The following is a 23,949-nucleotide window of genomic DNA, read 5'->3' on the forward strand; positions in this document are numbered from 1 at the left end:
TCTACCAGTGGGTTCTACACACAGATTAAACTTTCAGAGGCCTTCCTTCATTTAGAGCCGGGAGTTATGGATTGTGAAGTTTTGAATGGTAAGACTTCACCGTTCTCAGTGTCTAGTAAACTATCATGACACACAATAACAAGCAATTTTGACTCACCTGACCTCCTCTTGGAGTAAATACAAATCAAACTTTACGGTCACAACCTCTAAGTTACATATATACTCACACAATACTTAAATCTAGTCCTGTGGCCCGAAGACCATCTTTGTGAGCACGTTCCTCCTCGGGAGATAAAATTGAAGATGAGTGCGCAGGGTGCTTGCGCATCAACAGAGGCTTCTGCAACTCAGTCGTAGTAATTTAATAGATTAGTAACACATGAGTTCCCTTTTCTAAAACCGAGCTGTCTTTATTTTATCATATTGTATTTTTCCAGATGGTTTACCCAAATTTTTCTTATCAGGTTTTCTAGTATCTTATTTACAACACTGGTCAGGGATACTGCTTGGTAGTTGAGTGGATTTTGTCTATTTCCTTTCTTGAATAGAGGAACAATGTTTGCTTCTTCCAAATATCAGGTAATTTATCTTAACCTAAGGACTTCTTGAATATTATATATACTGGTCTGCTTAACTCTTCTGCACATGTAGCACCCAACCTGAAATTTCGTAAGGACCATTTGCTTACATGGAGATCAGACTGACAAATGAGGACGTGAAGGAGCGTTGTGGTGTGGATGTGACAGGAAACGTTAGGAGAAATACATTGCGGTGGTTTGGCCATGTGGAGAAGATGGAGAACGAGAGAGTAAAGAGAATAGTGTATGCAAGTGAGGTGGAGGGGGAGAGAGGGAGGAGAAGGCCGAGGATGAGATGAAAGGATGGCGTGGAGAGGTATATGAGAGAAGGGGGTGTGAACTGGGAGAAAGGCAGTGAAGTGGCATTGGACAGGGCAACGTGGAGACAATTTGCTTGCGGCCACCCCTTACAGGATTGAGGCACCTGGCAATAGATTGATAGATAGATAGAATTTACTCAACTCTTCCTGTACCTCGTGTTCCAAGATTCGTATATCTGGTAATATGTGTGGGCATGCATGTTCCGTATCATCTCTCTCAAAATTACTTTCTTCTGTAAAAACTTATTGGAATTTTTTGTTAAGTATTTCACAAATATCTTGGATACAGGTTATCCCCTTATCAGTGATGGACTGTATATTATCTGCTTTGGTTTTGCGTCTAATATAGCTGTAAAACAGCTCTGGTTGATCACTGCTTGTATTTATAATGTCTTCCTCAAACTGTCTTTGGAGTTTCTCTTATCTTTGTATAATAATTTCTTGCCTGTTTATAGCTGTTATATGCCCTCTCACTATTGTGTCTTCTGTATTTATTCCACAGCAAATTTCTTTTCCCTTTTGGTTGTTTACATTCTATATTAAGCATTTTTTTAAATCCTTATTTCTGTTTCTTTGTGATGAGGGATATAATTTTGGATTCCTGCTTCATAATATTCACAGGATTTTCTATATATAACATTTATATCTTGTCCTCTAAGCTCATTTCCCAATCTATATCTATGAAGTACTTCATTAGATCATGATAGTTGCCTTTTTTGTAATTTAGACTCTTTTTGTAACTCTCATTACTGCTAACTTCAATATATTTATGCAATCCTGAAGATGCACTTTAATACTGCATGGTCGCTTTTTTCGAGTAGTGGGTGATACATTATGTTGTCGATATCATTATCTGGCCAAGTAAATACAAGGTTTAATAATGATGTATGTCCTAGTCCTCTTTTTCTGGCATTTTCCTTAACACGATTAGGAGAAACTCCTGTACAAGATCAGCTTTTGACCCTGACAACTTTCATAGCTTCTTACATCTAGAGTATTCCAATTTATATTTGTATTGACATCTCCAGTTAATATAATGCTTTCAGATTTCTCTTCCATTCTATGTAGTATAAACTCTGAACTGTACTTTCTGCAATGTCTTCATATTCGCCTCTATCTCAAGTGTTTTGGGTATCATGTATAAATTTGCCACCATAATTTGCCGTGTATGTGTGTGTGAGAGAGAGACAGAGAGAGAGAGAGAGAGAGAGACAGATTGCAAGGATGATTGATACAGCCAAGAGGCCATCGGTGAGAGGGTTTGCAAGCTAGATGGAAGGTGCTGTTGAGCGAGCGCGACCATGGACTAAGGAGACTCGACAGCCTGTAAAGTATAGCGCTGGGAGAAGCAGCAGTGCCTTTTGAGAATCCCTTAAGTTAAAGAGAAGGCCCCAATGGCTCATCCTCTGTGGATCATCTATGCGGTAGACCAGCAGTTTACCGATTACCATCATCTCGAGGCACAAGCTAAACGAGGAGTGACAGGTCGGTGGACCCGCCCATTTAAAGTCCAAGTACCGAACCTTACAAGTCGCCATCTTGACCTACCAAATACAATGTATCCATGAAAAATTAAATTAGGTACACCATTTCATTGATTCTCATATCATTGCTTCATGGTAGTTAAAAGAAGATATTACATCACTATGATATTAGCCTCTTCTTAATAATTTTCCTGACATATCCTCTCTGAGGCAATGGAAGCAATGCCGCTACAGTGGTAGGACATCTAGTTTGTAGAAAAAAGGTTCTATCTATAGCTATGAATTTCATTATCATTTACTCATTTGATGCTACTTTATTATTATGTCATTAATAATATAGTGAGCTAAAATTTATGCAGTAATCCAGTCATAGTTTGTTAAGGCTATTGACTTTGAAACAAGATACAGTTTACTGGATAAGTGGCGGCCATCCAAGTCGTCTGCTGCACCTGTCAGATCCGACATTTTGACCAAAACTTCCATTCTTTGTCATTATTTTGGGGCTTTTTGATACACGCGTAAACATTCAGGTGGAGCGTAAGTACGATTTTGAAAACCTGACATATGGTAATCAAGCGATATACAAAATATGGCTTAAACAAAGGTATAGAGTGCAACCCTTCCTTTATAATGGAATGCTGGCCAGAATCTGGGTTAAAGCCCCATATTCTGACTTCGTTTCAGATGTCTCATCACATTAATTAGTTTTCTTCCAAATATACTTATGTGTAGTTTGACCGTGGTGTGCTAGAAATAAAGACCTTCTACAGGTGTTTGTGCAGTACTGACGAAAGTAATTACAAACGCAAATCATGGAAAGTCAAGTGAGCTGTCAAGTAGCAGTAGATTTGATGTGCTTAAAGTTTTACAGCTGCAGCATAAGGGGTCTGGTGTCATATGCACGGAGTGACTTTATGCAGGGTTACCATACCCTTCTCTGTTTAACCTAAATTGATCTAACCTAACCTAACCTAACCTTATCCTACATTAACCTAATCTAAATTAAACTAACCTTAATTCACGAAATGACTGATTTCACAATCTGCCTGTAACAAACATATATATATATACAGTAGTATATATAGATAGATATATCAACCTATAGTTTCCTGCTTGTAACAAACGTGTCTAGATAGATAGATAGATATAGATATATATATCGAACTATACTGTAGTTTCCCATAACTAGATAAGACATCCAGCTGTTACCCTGACACATATTTCATAAAATGTATGTGATAAATGGCACAGTGCTTGATATAACGTGCGGATACTTTCAGCCAGCAACTAAAAAGGGCACTCGGTGCATGCGTGCTGAGTGGAACGGTAACTTGCAGCATAAGTCACTCCGTGTATACAACACTGGGTTTTACAGTCACCATTTCACGAGGTATTGTAGTGATGGTAAGGTACTAAAGTGAGGGTAGGAAATTAAGAAAAATGAAATCAGTCAGTTTAATCCATATCAGCCCTGCCTTGGACCTTTGATTGTAGGATTCCCAGGTTTTCATATAGTTGAATGAAATCAGTTTGCATTAGCTATAATAAAATAAAATGTAGCAAGTGAAGGAAACCAGCATCGTGAAGGAAATAAAGCTACTAGCACTCCATAATGCTAGACTATCTTAAAGCTGTAGTATTAGGTACCGTATTTATTCCATCTGTTAAATTACATACGGTATAAAATTACATAGTTAGTGGTAGGTGGTGGCGACCATCATCCACTCACTTGATGTAGTGCTGCCTAGTTCTTCCTTAGCCTTTATCATTCTTTTTCTGTGCCTGCCCTCCTCTCTTCCTATTTCTCCCACCTTTTCTGTCACTACTTATTGCTTTTCTTTCCGTTACAGGTGGCTTTACATTGAGTGACAAGCCAAATGGTTTCCTGTAAGCCAAGAAACCATTTACAATGCTGGGTGGTAACCATATACCCAAACCATACGTGCTTCCTACGTGTCAAGTGGGTTGGTGGAGGGTTAGTGCCCCTCCCTGTAAAACAAATAACTCAGAGTCAATAGCCACCCTGTACGGGATTATGGCGTCTGGCAGTAGATAGATAGACATGTACAGTGTATATTAAAATAATTATATCTTCTGTGTATACTTTACAATGAGGGTTATACTGTATTGTGACTGTTGGTCACTGAGGTGGTGATAGGGAGAAAAGGTTGGGGAGGGGGGGATGGTCTTCCCTTTGGATTGCTGGATATTCCTGTGGTAAGTACAGGTACGGTATAGTGTCAGGTAATTCTCCCTTTTTTTTTTTTTTTTTTTTTTTTTTTTTTTTTTTTGTATATACGAGTACAGCACTATAACTCAGTAAAACGTCAGGTAATTTGAGACATCAGTCATAGGGAGGAATTTACAGTCCAGTTCCTCTAACATCTTCATTACTGTTCACCATAGGGTAGACCATAGTGATTGGGTCAGTTGACTACTGTAACCAGATTTCTTGAGTTAAATGTTCCAATCTCAAAATAACTTAAAGTGCTATACTACTCTAGAGAGAGTAAAATAGGAATAAACAAAAAGAAATATCTAAATATAGTAATCTGAAGAAATTCAGTCTACTGTACTACTAATTTTCATTACTGGTATGAAGAAAAGGGAAAGTGAGTGGAAGTTATAGTTACAGTTTGTATCCTGAGTTTACCATATGCTTGATGGATTTAATGTTAGTTTTTGGACACTAGGGTGGAAGTCTTCTAGCATGAAAATATTATTCAGTATAAAACGGACCATTCTTTCTCTGGACTGAAATTTAAATCTGGTTAACTGTCAGACTGGTACTCATGCTTTTACGTTCAGTTTGGTTTGTGTAATATCCAATAAAAAGATTGCACAATTAACCATTTGTAAGCACTGTTCTTTCTTCACTTGCTCATCTTGGTTCATTTCTCCACAATGTACATGTTATCAGGGCTGAAAGGGTGCATGAGGATGGCGGCGTGCGTGGGGCTCCTCCCCCCCACACAGGGTGCCCCATCCTCGCTGGGTAGTGATGCCCACCGCTATGCCTGCAAGTCCTATGCCAACAAAATGCTACAGAACCTTTGCACACTCTGGCACTCTCAACACTTCTGTGATGTGGAAATCTCAGCAGGAGGCTTTGTGGTTAAGGTAAGGAGTTTGTTTAACCCCTCAGTGACCTTGGTTTCATAAATTTGTGGGCTCCCCTGGCCAGTCCCAGGACCGTTGAACAGAGTTCTAAAATTGACTTCTTTTTCTTACAGATGTGAAGAGAATCATCTGGCACACCTGGCAGTGTGTTTTTTTTAGCTTCCTAAACCCATCCTGTGATTCTCAAAAGATATAAAATTCACTGCACATGTGCCATTAACATGTAAACATATGGGCAAAAATTGGGAAAAAGTGACTACGTGAGTGCTTTGGATGGTAGGGTAGGGTTGGGTAAACATACTTTACCCTTCCATAAATGTTTGCAGTTTTCTATTGCTTGCATTAATTCAACGTCACCGGCATGTTTACGGTAAAGCAACACTCGACGCCCAAGGCCATTGTGGGGTTAAGCTAAAGTTTAAGATTTTATTTATTTATTTTTTTTTAATTGTGCGGTGGAACCTGTCATTACATGTATTTTACAGATACTGTAGTACACATAATTACCGTAATTTTCACCACATTGTTAAAATCAGGATAGCTACATAGATATGGTACGAAGGTCAGATTTTTCAGTGTAGCCTGTGAGTACATTGTGTACCATATGATGAGGTGTTTTTAGACAGTTTTGACTTATATAAAGGTGCTGGTGACAAAGAAGTCCAGTAACAGAGTTTGACCCCCATAGCCTGGGGCTTTCTTGCCTAGGCTTTATCAGACTGTGACTTTTGCCAGTTGGGTCTGGTTAGTACTTGGATGGGTGACCGCCTGGGAACACCAGATGCTGTTGGCATAACGTTCTCCCCACGTGTCAAGTGGGGTTGGTGGAGGATTAGTGCCCCTCCCTGTAAAACAATTAACTCTAAGCCCTTGGCCACCCTGTTTGGGATACATGGCATCTGGCAATGAATGAATGACTTTTGCCAGAATAAATTACTAAATACATACTTGGATTGAAGAGGTTATTGTTTCTAATACCCTACAACCTATGGACATCTCATTTGAGCAGAATAGTTGTTGACTGTTAGCCAGAAAAAAAAAAAGTACCCAGGCTGATGGGTTAAACAACCTGCAGGGAGTAGCACTAGAATTGAGGTACCAGTTAGCAAAATTATAAATTTTCCCCTTCAGTCCTGTAAATAATTTTACAACAAATGTTAATGTTTATAAATGCAGCTAAAATAATAACTAACATTTTAATAATATGGACTATTTTGGTACTGATGACTACTAATGCATATTCTTTGTAAGATATGAAAGCCTAACCTGTTGTACCCAAGAGCCATACATGAGTTCTGACGAGTAGAAATGTGTGCAATGATGAAAAGGTAATTGTAAGTAGTACATCTAGTGCAATGATCCTAAGTAAGTGTTGTTTTGACAGGCCCACCGAGCAGTGTTGTCAGCTGGGAGTGCATATTTCCAAGCCATGTTCACTGGGGGTCTGGCAGAGGAAACGCAGACCACAGTAGAGCTCAAGTCCATTACACCTAACATTCTTGCTCAGCTTATTAATTTTATATATACAGGTGAATTAATATTAAGCTCAAGTCCATTGCACAATAATATCCTTGCTAAGTTTGTTATTTTTAGACATATAATTAAAATCAAACTAATCTGTTAATAAGGCTGCATGCAAACCACTTCGTTATTATTTTTCATACTATAGTACGGATGGTTGAGTTGTGCTGAGACCTATCTCCAAGACTAGGACAAAAAACCAGCATCCAGTGAGAGAGAACAATCTCAGATTCGTTGCACATTATGTACTGCCAGTTTCATTATTAAGAAGAAATGGTAATAAATTAAACCAACTAAATAATAACAGAAGAAAAACACAGTAAATATGGCTTGTCTAAGGATGACATCATGGTCCATTGGCTTGTCATTGTGTGCGATAATTATCTGCCACAAATGTCCTACCATCTGCTTAGCTGAAGGTTGGAAGAAAAGTAAAGAATTGACAGCGATCATTCATACTGACATAAAGAGAGGCATTAGCCAAAATATACAAAGCACAACCTGTCAAAATCTACCTATTATGACTTGAAAGTGATACAATACTTTTATTTGGTTAGCAAAATCTCGATGAATGATAAGGTTTCACTATAAAAAAGTATTTTTATAAATTGGTTTCTTATTTTTTCAAGCATTTTTTGAAAGCCAAGAAACCATTTACAGCGCAAGGTGGTAACCATACAACCAAACCATACGTACTCCCTACGTGTCAACAAGTGGGTTGGTGGAGGGATAGTGCCCCTCCCCTTAAAACAAATAACTCAAAGTCAAATGGCCACCCCTCATGGGATTATGGCGTCTGGCAATAGATAGACAGATAGATTTCTTGCATTTTGGAGAATTTTTATGAAGTTGCAATGTTTCTCAAGATATTTATTTTCAGTAGTGTTCTGAGCCATAATTGAGGTCCAGTTACACAATAATTTGGCTACATGATACGATGATACACGTATCCTTAGCAGTAACTTAGGAATATGTCTATTTTTTAGGTTTGAATGATGATCATGACTTGATGTACAGAATCTGTCATTATGACATTTATGCTATACAACTGAAGTATTCCATTGCAAATGTTAAACAATAGAGAGTGTTGTATATTTAGGCAGTTACAGTTATTATGCAATACCAGCTAAATAAGGACTTTGAATACAAATGGTTCCTGTTTATGATTATGAGTAATTCATGTTTGTATGGTGGTGCAGGTGATGTCGAGGTGATGGTAGAAAATGTCCAGGAGCTGATGGTGGCAGCAGATATGTTAGAGATCCACCACGTCGTCCATGTAGGCACGAACTTCCTTAAGAAAGAACTTCATGCCACCAATGCTGTAGGGATTTACAGGTCAGACAGTTACTGTATCATATTTCACTTCTATGATTTTTGAGTCTCTGCATAGCCAAAACTATTTTAATTTTCCATTACGTCATACCTGGTACTCAGATACTAACTCTGTAAGATGAATGAACTATTGTTTATGTTAATTTTATGCATCAGATATTTTCATACAGGTGGCATTTGATTGAATGATGAGTTTGTATGTGAATAAAAATGTGTTTGTATATGTACAGTAGAGTTGATAATATTTTTGAATTCACCGTCTTCATCCAAATCCATTACCCACTTTCATTTAGGATGAGAGCTAGGGTGTGGGCTTTTGAATAATATTTAGGACTTGCATACGAGATCAAAGCAGTTCTAGGTTCAGTCCCCGTTGCTGTTGTGTGATTAAGGCCATGAAGTTAATAGACTCATGGATTATGGGCAGTAAGGTTACCATATTTCATAATGAATAGAGAGGAGACAGTACCCCTAAATGCACACATATTTCCATCCATTTTGGTTTGTCTCTCATGACAGGAAAGATTGGGTAGTATTATAATCCCCTATCCATCCATCATTTCATACAGTGCTGCCTGAGGAGCAGTGGGGCCTGAAGTGAAACTGTGCAGTCCACAGACATTTAATATGAGTGACCAGACAATTTTGTTTAGCTTAAAAGAGACTTCTAGTGAATGTGTGTGTGTGCATGCATGTGTGTGCATAGGTGTGCATGCATGCTTGTGTGTGTGTGTGTGTGTGTGTGTGTGTGTGTATTTACCTATTTACCTGTGTGTGTCTGTGTGTGTGCACGTGTGCATGCGCCTGTTTGTTTTTCCCCTAGTTATTACACAAAGAATTATGAAATACAGTACATTGTATGATGTGATAGAAACAGCAAATTGCAACTGTCTATCCTAATATCTCTTCCCCATTTTGCTGATGTGTTTGGTATGAATCCTAGGCAGGGGTGCACCCAGGGGGGGACCCAGGCCTGGGCCCCCCCATTAGCTCTCTAGGTCCTTTAAAAATTTATATATACTTATTTCGATAACAGCAAAACATGAAAAATTGGCGAGCACAAACAAAGAGTTACACATGAGCCAGCAGCTCTCTGACTCCAAACCTGCATATGACCTCCCAGTAATTATCGGATTACCTGACCTCACCTCACTATGGGCCCCCCCCTTAGAAAATTCCTGGGTGCGCCCCTGATCCTAGGTACAGCTACTGCAAATTGTCTTAGGACTTCCCCCCACAAGGTATTAAAAAACACAGAAATCATAGTATATCACAATATTTGTTCATGAAATGCCATTCATTAATATGAATCAAGTTTCTCTTGTGTTGCAGGACCAGTTGGATGTGTTTTAGCATGGAATCATTTAGATCTCTAAAGTAATCTAAGGAGATTTCTTTGCACGAAACATTTGTCATTTCAGTCTTGAGGTTGTCCAGATTGTGTGTCTTCTTCTCTGCCATGATTTTCTTCCTCTTTGCCTGGCAGTTTTCTAGATTTAGAAAATGTGGATTTAGATGCGGACTGTTGCCAGGCCAGTCGAAGACCTCAATCTGATTATCCTGAAGCCATTTTGTCACCCTTCTTGACTTGTGTCATGGAGCTGAATCATGCATGAAAAAGTCGCACCCATGAATAGCAAAAAAGTTTAACAAATGAGCTTTCAGAACATGAATGTACCTGCCACCATTCATCAAGTTATTAGGAAGAAAGTAGCGGCCTCCCCTTCCCATTTTACATGAGAAACACCTCCATACCATTACTGATTGTGGGTGATTAACAGTTGGCACCGTGTAAGCAGGGTCAAATCGACTACGGGAGGCTGGGCGACAAACCTTGGAAGAACGCACCTGGAACACTTGAAATGTGCTTTCATCGGAAAACATAACTTTTCTCCACTTATCCGATGTTCAGTGTGCATACTTCTTGGCGAAATGAATGTGCTGCTTCTTCATGTGGTCAGTGAGAAGTGGATTCTTGGCTGCAGTGCGGCTTGGCAAACCCAGCTCCTTCTGCAAGCAGTGTTGGATAGTTCGAATTGAGATGTCTTGTAACAGCTGGGGATGCATTCTCTTCAATTCTGCTGCTGTCAGTCGAGGATTCTTGATTACTTCCCTCTTCAGGAGCATATCTGCACCTCTGGAAGTCGTCCTCTTCTTTCCACTGCTATGCTTGTGCTCTGGTACGACATCATGTGGCAAGCCGCGCACTGCAGCAAAAATCTTCATGACGGTTGAATTTGCGCGTCCTGTGCATTCACAGATCGTGTTAATAGGAACATTATCCTGCCTCCATGCAATGATACGGACCCTCTTATCCCTTGAGCAATACTTTCCAGGCATGACAGTTCGACTCTAGGAAAATAACAGGGCAAACAGTAATGCATACAAAAAAAGAGGGAGGTGCAAGCTTGGAGCGACAGGAACATATACCCAGGTACATCCACTCTCACTTCTCGGCAAGTACCGACGTGCTGAGTGTTTCACCATCTCCTGCCAACACCAGAGGAGTTGCCAGTTACTTCTTGCCCCCAAAATTCACTTGGTAGAGATGGAAACACAAAGCAAAGACAGACAACTCTCCCATAGCAATTCTGTGTGTAGGTCCAGAGTCAATTTGTGGGGGGTGTAACAAGAAAAACCTCTCCAACAAAAAACAGGATGAAAGACAATGTAATTATTCATCCATCCATTTACAGGCAAACCCTGGTTTAACAGTGGGATGCATTAAATAAAGACCCATCACTAGGCGGGTAATCGCATATCTAAGCTGATTTAACATGTAAAGTATAGAGATGCCTTTTTGAGCCTTAGGATTCCCCCCCCCCCCACCCAAGTCCTAAACCCACCCAGATGAGTCCAAAAACAAGATTATAGGCAATCTAAATGGCCTGTCAACTATAAAAGGAGCTACCCTCAGCCTAAAATGAGTGCCCATCTCGCTTGTACCCGGTCAAGGTCGCTGGGGAATGAGCTCATCAACGCATAATCAAACTTGGTAGAGAAGAAGGAGAAACAGCATTGTATACAATCCCACCATCAGATTGTCTCAGGACAATTTAATAAACATCTGTTATGCATAATAATGTATGAATGACTGAGAATCATCCAAGTTGCAAATTGTTGTGACGGGGAATGCGATGATGTTGGGGGATAGCCTTTTCAGCGGCCTTTCTTTATGTCATTTTAGTTACAGTTCTGGTTGTTGAGCTCCTTTATTTTCTTCTTTCTTATTTTCCAACATTAATTTAGAAATTCCTTTGTATTTTTCTGGGCATTTTTCCTTGAACACACCGAATGTAAACACATCATTTATTGTTGTTTCAGTTTCATCAGTGCAGGAAATATTTACTCTTTAAGGTTTTCATAATTATTAATATTTATTAAAAATTATTATTATGCATTCCATGATACATTAGTTGTTCAGTGGTAAAACATGAAATATTCTTTGTTGAGGCGCCTAGTTATCCACACTGTTTTGTACCTCATCAGATGGGCGAGAATCCGTACTACAAATGACAGTGTTCACCCCACGTATGACCAAAACACATTAATCTAAGTCTAAAAACAGTTTATTAATCAACCTGAACAAAATTTAAATCTAAATATCATCAAAATTGGCAATGTTAAAAAACAAAACAAAAAACGCATCGTTATACTGGGATCTGGCCAGTGTTAGGTGGAGTACGGTGGTATTTCTACACCTGTCATTAAGCTGGGGTATTGTTTATTGGGGTATTGCATATCAGGATTTGCTTCTGTCATCTGACCTGTATTACTCCCATGTTATCCACATACGGTATTCATAATGTTAAACTTAATATTTAGTAGCCAAGATTTTCATATTATGCCTTCATCATTAACAGATTTGCTGAAGCACATCACTTGGTAGAACTGTTAGAGGCTTCACGAGACTTCATATTTGCTAACTTCGCTGAGGTTGTGATGGAAGATGAGTTTTTGGAGACTCCACGAGAAATTCTTATCAACCTTCTTCAGTCAGAGTATCTACGCATTGACACAGAATTCCAGGTCACTGTCTTGTGTGTTTGTTGTATCTTCACTTAGAATGCAGTGGTACGGTACAGTACTGACCTGTTTATAACTATATGGTATCTCTCTGCTTATTGTGGATCGTTATACACATTACAGAATAAGATACAGAACTACACAGGAGGAAGATAAGTTTTAACTTATGTGATACTGCATGCTATTGTATTATGGGTCACAAAAGTATCAGTGCACAATATGCGTGAAACATTTGGGACCACAGAATGAAGGCCACTGAAATATTACTGTTCGACCTACCACACATTGGTAGCCCTGATGTCAGGAGGTGTCATGAATCGCCATCTAGCAATATCCTCTTGTAAACATAGAGCATATTTTATGTTTTTATAAACAGATATTGTTTGTACACAATGAGACATTGGTAAACATCAGCAGTTGATCAAATGTTTTGGGTAGGCATCGGACCCCTTATACACCAATACTTTTGTGACTCATAGTACATAAACCTCATACAAACACTCATCCTACCATAGCCAAAGCCATTCTCTTCTTCTAAAATTTCTTTCAGCTTATCAGCTTTTTTTTTTTTTTTTTTTTTTTTTTTTTAAAAAATTACTACATTCCCACATCCCATGCCTTCTATTTAACCACATTTTGTATTATTATTCTAACCTATCTGAAATGTTGTTATTACCCATCCTGTTGTTTGCTGACTACAAAATGCAATAGATTTGACACATTTTTGTGACCAGAAAGAAGTCAAAATCCAAAAACAAGGCTGTGAGGAGATTAAAAGCCAGATAAAAATCTGCACTGTAGGGGTTAATCACTTGGAAAATAAGGTACTTTTAAAAGTAAACACAGGTAAACACAAGTAAACCTAATCATATGTTCATCACAATCAGGTGTTTTCTGCTGCTCTACGCTGGATTGGGCAAGACATCACTACACGACGTCGGTATGTGTTTGAGATCTTGAATCAAGTGAGACTTCCACTGATTCCAAGTAAACTGTTAGAGAAATCCATTAATGACTGCAGTGATATTAGTCTGAAAGTGGCTCTGCGCAGCATACAAAAAGACTTGGTGAGCAAGAGGGGCAGTTTAGTACCTTTATATGTTCAACCGAGGATCTGTGCTCGTAAGAAAATCTACGTAATTGGTGGATCCAAGCGGGAGCTTATCAGCTCATGGACACGGTCAGAATGTACCTTTGAGAGTGTGGAATGCTTTGACACCTTTCGAAAAGAATGGCAGAAAGTGTGTCCCATGGAGATTGGGAGAATTCTGCCTGGAATCTCTGTGCTCAATGGAAGAATATATGTAGTGGGAGGTGAGCAAGAATCTCAGATTCTCGCCAATGGAGAAGTATATGACCCTCAAGAGGATGTGTGGACCAGCATTGCCTCTATGGTTATCCCTCGCTGTGAATTTGGCCTTTGTGCTCACAATGGTTACCTTTATGCCTTTGGGGGATGGGTCGGAGAAGACATTGGTGGATCTATTGAAAGATATGACCCTATTGCTGATGAATGGAGACTGGAATCAAATATGCCAGAAGCCAGATTCAGGTAAGTTGGAGGCATTTATCTAGTGTGAATCTAGTGATCATTTTACTCTGGAATTCTTGCTATCACCAGATGATTTACAAGTGACTATTCAAAGTGAGGGATTATATTTGGCCATAGTTAAGCTCCACCATTATTAACATTTTTTTTTTCAAGTTGAATGAACTCATCTGATGGAAGTCTTACTGAGGTGAACTATTTCTCATATTGAAGGTATTAGTATTGAAGTGAAGTTAGCAGGGGAGTGAAAGATAAAAATGGTAGATTACTAGTGGAGAAGGGAGAAAAAGTGAGCAGATGGAGAGAACACTTTAAGGAATTGTTGAACATAGAGGATGGAAGTAATGCAAGTATAAGTGGCTGGGGAATGGCTGGGAGAAGGAGGGAGGTGAGACGACAGGAAGAAATCAGTAGGATAGAAGTTGTGGAAGCAATGAAGAAAGTTAAATCGGGGAAAGCCCCAGGAATTGATGGAGTGTGTGGTGAAATGCTGAAGCATGGGGGAGAGATAGTAGTAGAATGGATGTGGAAGATGTGCAGATTGGCCTGGGAGGAAGGTAGAGTCCCGGAGGATTGGAAGTCGGGTATAATTATTCCCTTGTACAAAGGAAAAGGGGGAAAAGAAGTGTGTGGTAATCATAGGGGCATTTGTCTTCTTAGTATAATAGGAAAAGTGTATGGTAGGATACTTATAGACAGAGTTAGAGAAAGAACAGAGAAATTAGTTGGAGAAGAACAGGGAGGCTTTAGGAAGGGAAGAGGTTGTGTAGATCAGATATTCATTCTTAGATCTTTAGTGGAAAAGTTTCTAGAGAAGGGAAAGAAGTTGTATGCGGCTTTCATGGATTTGGAGAAAGCATATGACAGGGTGGATAGACAAGGATTGTGGAAAGTGTTAAAAATATATGGATTAGATGGGAAGTTGTTGAATGCTGTGAAGAGTATGTACGATGGTGCGAAGGCTGCAGTGCATGTGGATGGTGAACTAAGTGAATTTTTCTCTTTGAAAGTTGGGTTGAAACAGGGATGTGTCATGTCTCCATGGTTGTTCAGTCTGTACATGGATGGGGTAATAAAAGAGGTACAAGGTAGGGTAGCGGATGTTGGAGTGGCCCTGGTGAGAGAGGATAGTGTTTGGAAACTCCCTGTACTGTTGTTTGCAGATGATACTGTGTTGTTGAGTGAAGACGAAGGGGAGCTGCAAGGCTTGGTGGATGAGTTTGGGAGTGTGTGTAAGAAACGGAATCTAAAGGTGAATGTAGGGAAGAATAAAGTGATGGTCTTTGAGAGAGGTGAAGTCAGTGAATGTACAGCGAAGTTGGATGGTGAGGAATTGGAAAATGTGAGTACGTTTAAGTACTTGGGTAGTGTGATGAGTAAGGATGAAGGTTTGGAGGGTGAAGTGCTTGAAAGGGTACAGCAGGGAAGAAAGGTTGCTGGTTCTTTGAAAGCAGTGATAAGAAACAGGGAAGTGAGCATGGAAGTGAAAAAGTTACTACATGACAGTATTGTGATACCAACTCTAACATACGGAAGTGAAGCTTGGACGTTGTTGGAAGGACACAAGTCAAGAGTGATAGCAGTGGAAATGAGTTATTTAAGAGGAGCCTGTGGAGTCACATGGAGAGACAGGCTGACGAATGAGGATATAAAGGAGCGTTGTGGTGTGGATGTGGATGTGATAGGAAGCGTTATGAGGAACACACTGAGGTGGTTTGGCCATGTGGAGAGGATGGAGAGTGAAAGACTGACGAAGAGAGTGTATGTGAGCGAGGTGGAGGGGGGAAGAGGGAGGGGGAGGCCGAGGATGAGGTGGAGGGATAGGGTGGAGAGGTATATGAGAGAGGGGGGTGTGAGCTGGGAGCAGGGCAGTGAAATGGCGGGACACAGGGCGACTTGGAGGCGATTTGTTTGTGGCCACCCCAAACGGGATTGAGGCGTCTGGCAATAGATAGATAGATAGTATTGAACAGTAAATTATATTTTTTTACCATTGCATTTCAGTGTGTAGTAGTTTTAAAAATTTACTAGTGCAATAGAAATGGAATACATTATTAAAACTGAAGCGCTGTATTGTATGTCATATGCAGCATGGGTGTAGTGGAGCATCAAGGTTTGATCTACATAGTGGGAGGTTGCACTCATAGCCAGCGTCACCTTCATGACTTGCTATGCTACAACCCAGTGACGGGGGAGTGGCATACACTGGCCCCCATGCTCACTCCACGCAGCCAGATGGGTGTGGCTGTCCTTGATGGTTTCTTATATGTGGTGGGGGGAACCAACAGACACAACGTCCTCACTTCTGTGGAGCGTTATTCCTTTGATCAGGTACCATTCTAAACTTACAAACTGCCTGTCTAATGTGGAATTGTTGTGCAGTGCCTTAGTTTAACAGTCTATAACAGTTAAAAATTAAGAATTTCTTCAGCCAAAGTATTATTCAGTGCATATATCAAAATAAGCTACGTTGGACTTTTTTAAATTTGCATATTGTACAGCTCCTGACAGAAATTCGCGGTACACTCAAGTTGAAGGGTGGACGGGCTGTTGCAGCCATACTGGACCGCGGATCACTTTCCGGAACCGCAGCCAGTATACAAACTAGCACCGGAGTAGTTTGATATAAATAATCATAATTTTGAACAGATTGGGCATCATATCGAGTCTTATCTACATAACGGGTGCGTCTTAACATTCCTAAATACTGTGTAATATATACTGTATATATATATATACAGTATATATATGAGGCGTCTCGTGGACAAGGGGCGAATGCGCCATTTTCTTTTTTTTTTGTTATGAGCGTTTAAAGTTCAGGAATAGGTGGCAGACATAGGATATTATAGAATAGGATGTTATTATATATCATTAGAATCCTCTGGACGAGGCAAATTTATACTGCAGGAAAAAATGAAAACACACACACACACACACGCACACACACACACACAGTAAAACACGCGATGGTGTTTTTTCAGTATATAGTAATTATTGTTCAATCATCTTGAAATTCATTCCTATATTAGATGTAAATGAAACTAAGATACTGTGAAATTTTCAGCCAAAAATTCCGATAATTAATATTTTTGCTATAATTATTAATTAAATATTTTCATCTCCTTATCGGCAACAGGTTGTTTTATTGTGTGTATGATAACCATTATATTGTTAATGACTGACACAGTGAAGTTATAATACTCATCAACTATTTACAACTCCAACCGCACACCAAGATGAAGAGGGGGAGGACCTAATGGTTAGTAGTTGAGGACGTCATCGGAGTGTAAACAAAGCCAGGCTTCACTCACGTGCTTGGCGGGATAACTAGTGGGGGTGCTAGCGCGCGTCTGATTGGCTGAGAGGCGGCCCTTTAATTCTGACAGAGGGAGCCGCTCGCCCATTGGCTGGGAGCGTGCCGACATTCGCCCCTACAGCTCTGAAATCACAGACCCTCCCACCCTCCTCCTCCTCCCCTCCACGTGTGCAAAACAAGGGAGATTGAACCTAGAATTCTGAACCCACATGGGTCGGAATCGGAAAACGCTCTTCACCACGAGATTTTCAGTGCTTCCATCTATCGGAAAACATGCATAACTCATTTTTGATGGGGGTGGCGTATTCACCCCTTGTCCACGAGACTCCTCATATATACTGTATATCCATCATCCAATCCTACGTTGCCCCATGAGGAACGTAGGAGCCTGGGGCTGGGCAAGTTGGTCCTGACATTTAAGATGAGAGTAACCAGCCTCACTCATCCCTGAGTGGCATTACATGAGTAATACACCCCAACCACCCCTTGGATGTAAACCTTCACCAGCTCAATCCGACTGGAGTGCCGTAATTACCCACTAAACCACCAGGTGCCATAATTTGTTTATATGGTTACCACCTAGTGTAGTAAATGGTTTCCTGGTGTACAGGAAACCATTTGGCTTGTCACTCAGTGTAGAGTCACTCATAGGCAGAAGGAAGAGGAAACAATGAGGGAAAGATAGACAGAAGAGGGAATGTAAAGTCACCTATAAGCAGAAGGAAGAGGAAAGAATGAAGGAAAGATAGACAGAAGAAGGAATGTAAAGTCACCCACAGGCGAAGATCAAGGAAAGAATGAAGTAAAGAAAGAAAGAAGAGGAAGTAAAGAAAGAAGGAAGGAGAAGAGGAAACGACAGACACCTGAGAATAGCACTACATCGAGATATTAAAACAGTGGACAGGCATAACTCACGCATTACTAACTTGCAAATTATCTGACTCACTGTGTCCTTATCTTAGTCACCATTATCACCGAACTCACTGAAAATGCTCTAACTCGCGTTTTTCCACTAGAAAATGACTTATTTCCGAGGTGATGTTTAACCCACGGTATTGTAGCCGCAACTCACGAATGGAAGCCAGTCATATTTAAGCACACTGTCCATGTGATTGTGCAGCCAATCAAAACAGTTCTTTTTCCACCCACGCCACCTACACCTAGTGGCCAGTACTGCGACTACGCCTACCTAGCGGGATATTTAGTTACATGTGTACACCTACCTGCGAGCTTTTTCCCTGCCTTTTTGTGCTCTCCTGCTTTTTTTGTGCTTCGCCATGACTGAAAACAATCAAGCAAAGAGTTCTTCATCCAGGAAAAGACTGAAGCAGAAGCCACAACTGAGCTACATCCAGAAAATAGAGCTAATTCGAAGGATCCCTCTATCCATGAAAGTGTTAAGTGAAGTGCTTGCATTTGTGGATATGGCCAAAGAAAAGATCAAAGCACATGATAGAAATGAAACAAGGTGTAATGAAATTGTTGTAAATCTCGATAAAGCTGTTGCCTGTTATAAGAAAATGCATGACAGCCGTTTAAATCAGTGTCACCAGCAGTTGATCACACGCTACTTAGCCTGCCAACAACAGCCTGAGCCACAGCCTGGCCCTTCCCACGCAGATGATGGCGACGGCGACACAGCTTCTGTTATCTCTGCAACTGATTTTGAGGGCTTCCTCAGTGAGGTTGCTGAAGAAGCAGCATTAATGCAGCAGCAGCATGAGGCACCGTAGGCTAGTGTGCTGAAACCGCTGCCCGTTTCTCATCGACATAAGCACTGTCATCAGTAGGATTAAGGTAAATGCTTTTCAGTATTGTTTATTATCATACTAGGATACCGGGTATGTCTTTTAACACTGTTTATTATCATTATAAGATATGCAACATACTTCTGAGACAGGATGTTAGTGTTAAGTGTTGTTAAGAGGGGTTCCAGTAATGTTATACTAGGCTACCCGACACCATGGCAGACTCAATATATTTTTCCCCATAAGGTGTGTGTATATTAACTCACGTTTTTCCAACTCACGGCGTGAATTCAGAAGGAAATTACTGTGAGTTAGACAAGTACAGTGTATTGTAAGTTTTGCATGGAACGTAAGTTTAACTAACGCTCACACGACACCACAAGAATGGGTGGTGACCTTAAGAACAGTGCACACAGACACTCCAACAGAGAAGGTGAGAAAGACAGAGAGAGAGAGAGAGGGGGGGGGGGATCTGGGGTTGTGGTGGGGTGTGAAGTGGTAAGGTATGGGGGAGAGGGATCTGCTGTTGTGGTGGGGGGTGGGGTGCAGATGGACAGGAAAGAGGGAGAAATGAATGTTGATCACGTAATAAAATTGTTTACTAGTAGTGCTCACTTGGTAAAACAGATTGAGAAAACTTGTATATTACTGTTAGCTGAAGGGTCTCCAGATGAATGATGACATTGGGTTATTTGATACCCTGTTCACAGTCTGACAAAGATGACTTAGTGGCAGTAGCAAATGGGTCGCATCCAGATATTTGTAATGACATGTTCATCTTTGGCCATATCCTATCCTCAGCTGTATATTGAAAAGTCAAGAGCAAGAGCATTGGAGATGGGACTGCTGAGGAATGTATGTGGAGTACAGAGAGTGCATAGGATATGAAATAATGTGATTCATGAAAGATGTGGAGTGAGGAAGTGTGTGGACACCAGAATTGAAAAGAGTGTACTGAGATGGTATGGTCATGTGGAGAGAATGGATGATAATAGAGTGGTGTAAAAGGTATATCTGAGCGAATTTGAAGGATGGAGGAGGCGAGGTAGACCAAGGAGAAGGTGGGGGGATATGGTGGATGAGTGTGTGAGGAAGAGAGGTTTGGAAGTCGGTGAGGCTAGGGTACTGACAAGATCGAGCTGGCTGGGTGAGCATTTGAAAAGTGCATGATCAGGGATTTGGCACCCCTTTTAAATGTGGGGTCCGGATTGACTGTATCGGATACATTTGTGTGAAGCTGCAGAACATGGTGAATGTTTTTGGCAAATCAGAATGAGCCAGGATTCTGGGGGCTTGAATGGTGAGCGCATGGAAGCGTGGCCCATTGGATTGGGCAAATCTGGGCTGTCTGGACATTGCTACTCCTCATCCTGGCTTTACGTGGGAGAGGAGGTCCAGATGATGATAGATAGATATATAGATAGAGAGAGAGATATGGATTGATACAGGAAAATTAAAACGCACCCCTTACATATGTAAAACTCGATGATATCCAATCGGTTCAAAATTATGATCATTTATATCAAATTACTCAGGTGCTGTATACTGTCTGCAGCCCTGTAAGACCGCAACAGCCCATTCATCCTTCACCTCGAGTGTGCTGCGAATTTCTGTCCGGAGCTGTAAATTGATTTTATTATGTTGGATAACATTATTAGCTAGTTTGTCTAGTACTCTGTGTTATGTGCTGGTGAATGGAGAGACTAGAAATGGTAAAAAAGTTTAAGCACTTCTGCAAAGTGATTGAAAAATTAGGTATGTAAAGAAAGGCAGTGGAAATACAGTACAGTATATGTAAAGTGACCCAGAGAAGAAAGGTGACCAGTGTTTTCAAGGCCTTGCTATAAAATGAGAGGACAAAATATATTATGGTTGTTGTAAGTGGATTGCATATATTAGTGTTACTGGCCCACAATAATATATTGGTGTAAGACTTCATTATGGCATGAGTTTGAAAATCAAGAGTGAGATAAGTGAAAAATGGGACTAAAGAAATGTGTGGATTGCATGTAGTAGAAAGGATAAGATACATAGGGGGGGGAGGCGGTGGCTCAATCGGTAGAGAGGTGGCCTGCAGTCCTTACGGACCCAGGTTCGAATCCCGGCTGGGGCAGGGAACAGTTTAAGGATTTGAATTTCATTAAATCAAGCTTTACTGATCTACCAGAAGACCCGCCGACATGTCGTAAAAATACCCCCGCTAACACCAATACACCAGTCCTGTATGAGACAGCCCTAGCATGTATTCAATATGGACGGTGGGTGTTAGCGCCGAAGTGGTGACATGTAGAGGTGTATGGAATGTAGGAGGACTGCTGGGCCTTGATAGCAGGCTGTGAAGCCTATGCCTAGAGTCGGACACATTAAAAAAAAAAAAAAAAAAAAAAAAAAAGTAAATGGTATGGATTAAGGAAGTTGTGATATAAGGGCAAAAAGTGTGCTTAGATGGTAAGGTCACATAAAGGGAATGAATACAGGTAAGTTAATATGATATGCATCATAAAAAAATTGAGAAAGCAACATATAGAACCTGAAGTTAAGGAACTGATAAGGGATCAGAGTAGATGGATTAAGTATGCCTGGAGATGAAGATGGCAAAAGTTATACCTCCTTCTTTTGTAACTTGATAGAGTGACATCTGTATCCCATTGGCATGCATGTGAAATGCTTCTAAAAAGAAAATATACAAAACAACATGTCCAGATGGTTTTTCTTGTGAAAGTGAATGTTGTGTGAATGTTTCTGGGCTGATGATTAGATAGCTCTCCAACTTTGTGCTTTTTCTTTGTTTTGGATCCTACCTCACATCATCTCGTGGGTGGAAATTTGGATTTAGATTATGATGATGATGGTGATCAGTAATTGTGTATGTTAATGTCTTATCCCTCTTTGATAATCCATTTGTGTTCATGAACAGAATAAGTGGTTTGAGTGTCCTCCGATGAGTGTGGGTCGTGCTAGTCCTGCGGTTGCTGCCACAAACTCTCTTCTGTATGTTATTGGAGGAGATCAGACAAGTGAACTCAATGATTTCTACAGAGCACAGGTAAACAACCTTTACCAGTGTCAGTGTTTGATCATATAATTGTAGATATGGATGGCAAGTAAGAAGGAATACAAGATCTAATTTGACGTTTTGTTCACAGGTTACCATTGACAATGTTGAATACTTTGACCCCAACACCAACCGCTGGCTGGATTGTACATCATTACCAGAGAGTCGCTCCGAGGCTGGGGCAGTGGTCATTTGACCCCCCCCACCTTCCTTATCGCGATCCCAACCCACACGTAGCCGCTCCCTACGGCCTACCAACAGAGGTAACTCTCAGTGCCCTCGCATGGTGAGAAAACTTAGCATCAGTAGACAGTCACACAGCCCCAGGCAACCGGCATAGTCAGTCCTCGCATACACATTCTTAAAATGTCAGTTAAGTAAGAGTGCTGAAAAGTATAGTTGGCTTAGCACTAGGAGTTTGTTTAATAATTGGTCCAAGAAAGAAAATATAAAAAAAAAAAATCCTAAGAAATGGATAAGTGAATGTAATTTATATATCGAAGTAAAATAAAAGAAATTGTAGTATCACTGATATTTTCATAAAGTATTAATTATTAAGAAATCATCACTCAAAACACTGAACTGCATTTTCCACTTACATTTGTATTAAAGTCATCTCTGAACAAGGGTTAAAACCCATTTATTGCAGAGTCAAGCATATCACTGTAATGTTACTAAGAGTGTGATGTAGCTTAGTCATCAAGTGCTCCCTAACTAGTAGTTTGTGTGTTTGTCATACATAAGGAAGGGATGGTAATGAGATATTATGCAGTGATAAGTAAGGGACTTGAGGAAGCATATCAGTCCTGCTCACTCACATCGGAAGTGGCAGAGATAACTGTTTATGTTGAGTGTCAGCCTCTTACAATTTCTTTGCCTTAATAGTAGTAATGTAGAAACTTGTGCTTGGAAGTACCTAACAGCTTTAATATCAGTATTTTTTCTTGGATTATGTATATTATGCATTTATAACAGGACTTTATTATCCAGACAGACTTTTACATAGCTAAGTGACCTACTGTTGCTTATCACAATATATATATATATATATATATATATATATATATACACAGTTAACAATACAGATGTTATTTAAGTGAAGATTCTTTGTTTAATATACCTCACAGTAATTTTAAAACCGAGGTATTGTAATGGTTTCCCTAATTCATCACTTATATCATGATTTGTCTCACAGGTTGTAAAAGGAATGATGTCAGTATATGTCTTGAATAAGTTTTCAGAATGGACATACAGTGGAAGACCTTTTATCCAATACTTCATTCTCCAGAAAATTTCCTCCAGGTTAGATCAGTGTCAGAAACAGCAGTAGCCACTGGAAGACTATTTATAATTCCATTTTACACAAATACAGTAATTTGAAGTCCAGGTAACATTCCACCCCTCACTTCCATCCAAGAGATGGACTGAGGTAAGATCCCAAAATGAAGAAAAAAATGCAAAAGTAGGGACTTACAGCATGTTCAGTGAAGTGGGTCAAACTGATAGTCATGCATTATTTAACCCCTAAACACTGCAAATCTCCCAGCCGCTCTATCCAGAGAACCGCCAAAAAGGGTTGGATTTTTTAACTTTCACCAAGGTAAAATTATTTCTTACTGGTTTCAAGAGCTTGACTTTACACACCTGAAAATGTGTTTCACTCTCATATGACGTATGGTTACTGCAGTATCATCCGTCAAAGAACATCAAAAATAAAAATTGTTACCCCTCGTGTATAGAGAGAGAGAGAGAAAAAAATTGCGCCAAAGTAAATTTGGCCTTATAGATTTGAAGAGCTTGAATTTACACACCAGAAAATGTATATTTCACTTTCATATGTCTAATGGTCACTGCACAATCAACTGTCAAAAAAAAAGTCATTCCTCACTGTCAGTGA

General features: G+C 40.1%; 1 protein-coding gene across 1 annotated transcript; it reads left to right on the top strand.

The window, feature by feature from the left end:
* Nucleotides 1–5,316: 5,316 nt before the first annotated feature.
* On the top strand, nt 5,317–23,379 carry LOC145404577 (actin-binding protein IPP). The gene is made up of 8 exons (XM_080276084.1): nt 5,317–5,502; nt 6,887–7,031; nt 8,223–8,361; nt 12,222–12,387; nt 13,272–13,936; nt 16,024–16,264; nt 21,915–22,043; nt 22,144–23,379. The coding sequence occupies exons 1-8, from the start codon at nt 5,317–5,319 to the stop codon at nt 22,246–22,248; spliced, it is 1,776 nt and encodes a 591-aa protein (XP_080132210.1). The 3' UTR covers nt 22,249–23,379.
* Nucleotides 23,380–23,949: the final 570 nt, after the last annotated feature.

The sequence above is a fragment of the Coenobita brevimanus genome, chromosome 64, assembly GCF_032717465.1.
Source record: "Coenobita brevimanus isolate Jiangsu-jjx chromosome 64, ASM3271746v2, whole genome shotgun sequence".
Lineage (NCBI taxonomy): Eukaryota > Metazoa > Arthropoda > Malacostraca > Decapoda > Coenobitidae > Coenobita > Coenobita brevimanus.

What these genes read in the sequence shown, in the direction of transcription:
- LOC145404577 (XM_080276084.1), top strand. Translation starts at nt 5,317, where the DNA reads ATGAGGATGGCGGCGTGCGTGGGGCTCCTCCCCCCCACACAGGGTGCC. An exon ending in GCATTGACACAGAATTCCAG is followed by an intron (nt 12,388 to 13,271) that starts GTCACTGTCTTG and finishes CATCACAATCAG; the next exon opens with GTGTTTTCTGCTGCTCTACG. An exon ending in ATGCCAGAAGCCAGATTCAG is followed by an intron (nt 13,937 to 16,023) that starts GTAAGTTGGAGG and finishes TGTCATATGCAG; the next exon opens with CATGGGTGTAGTGGAGCATC.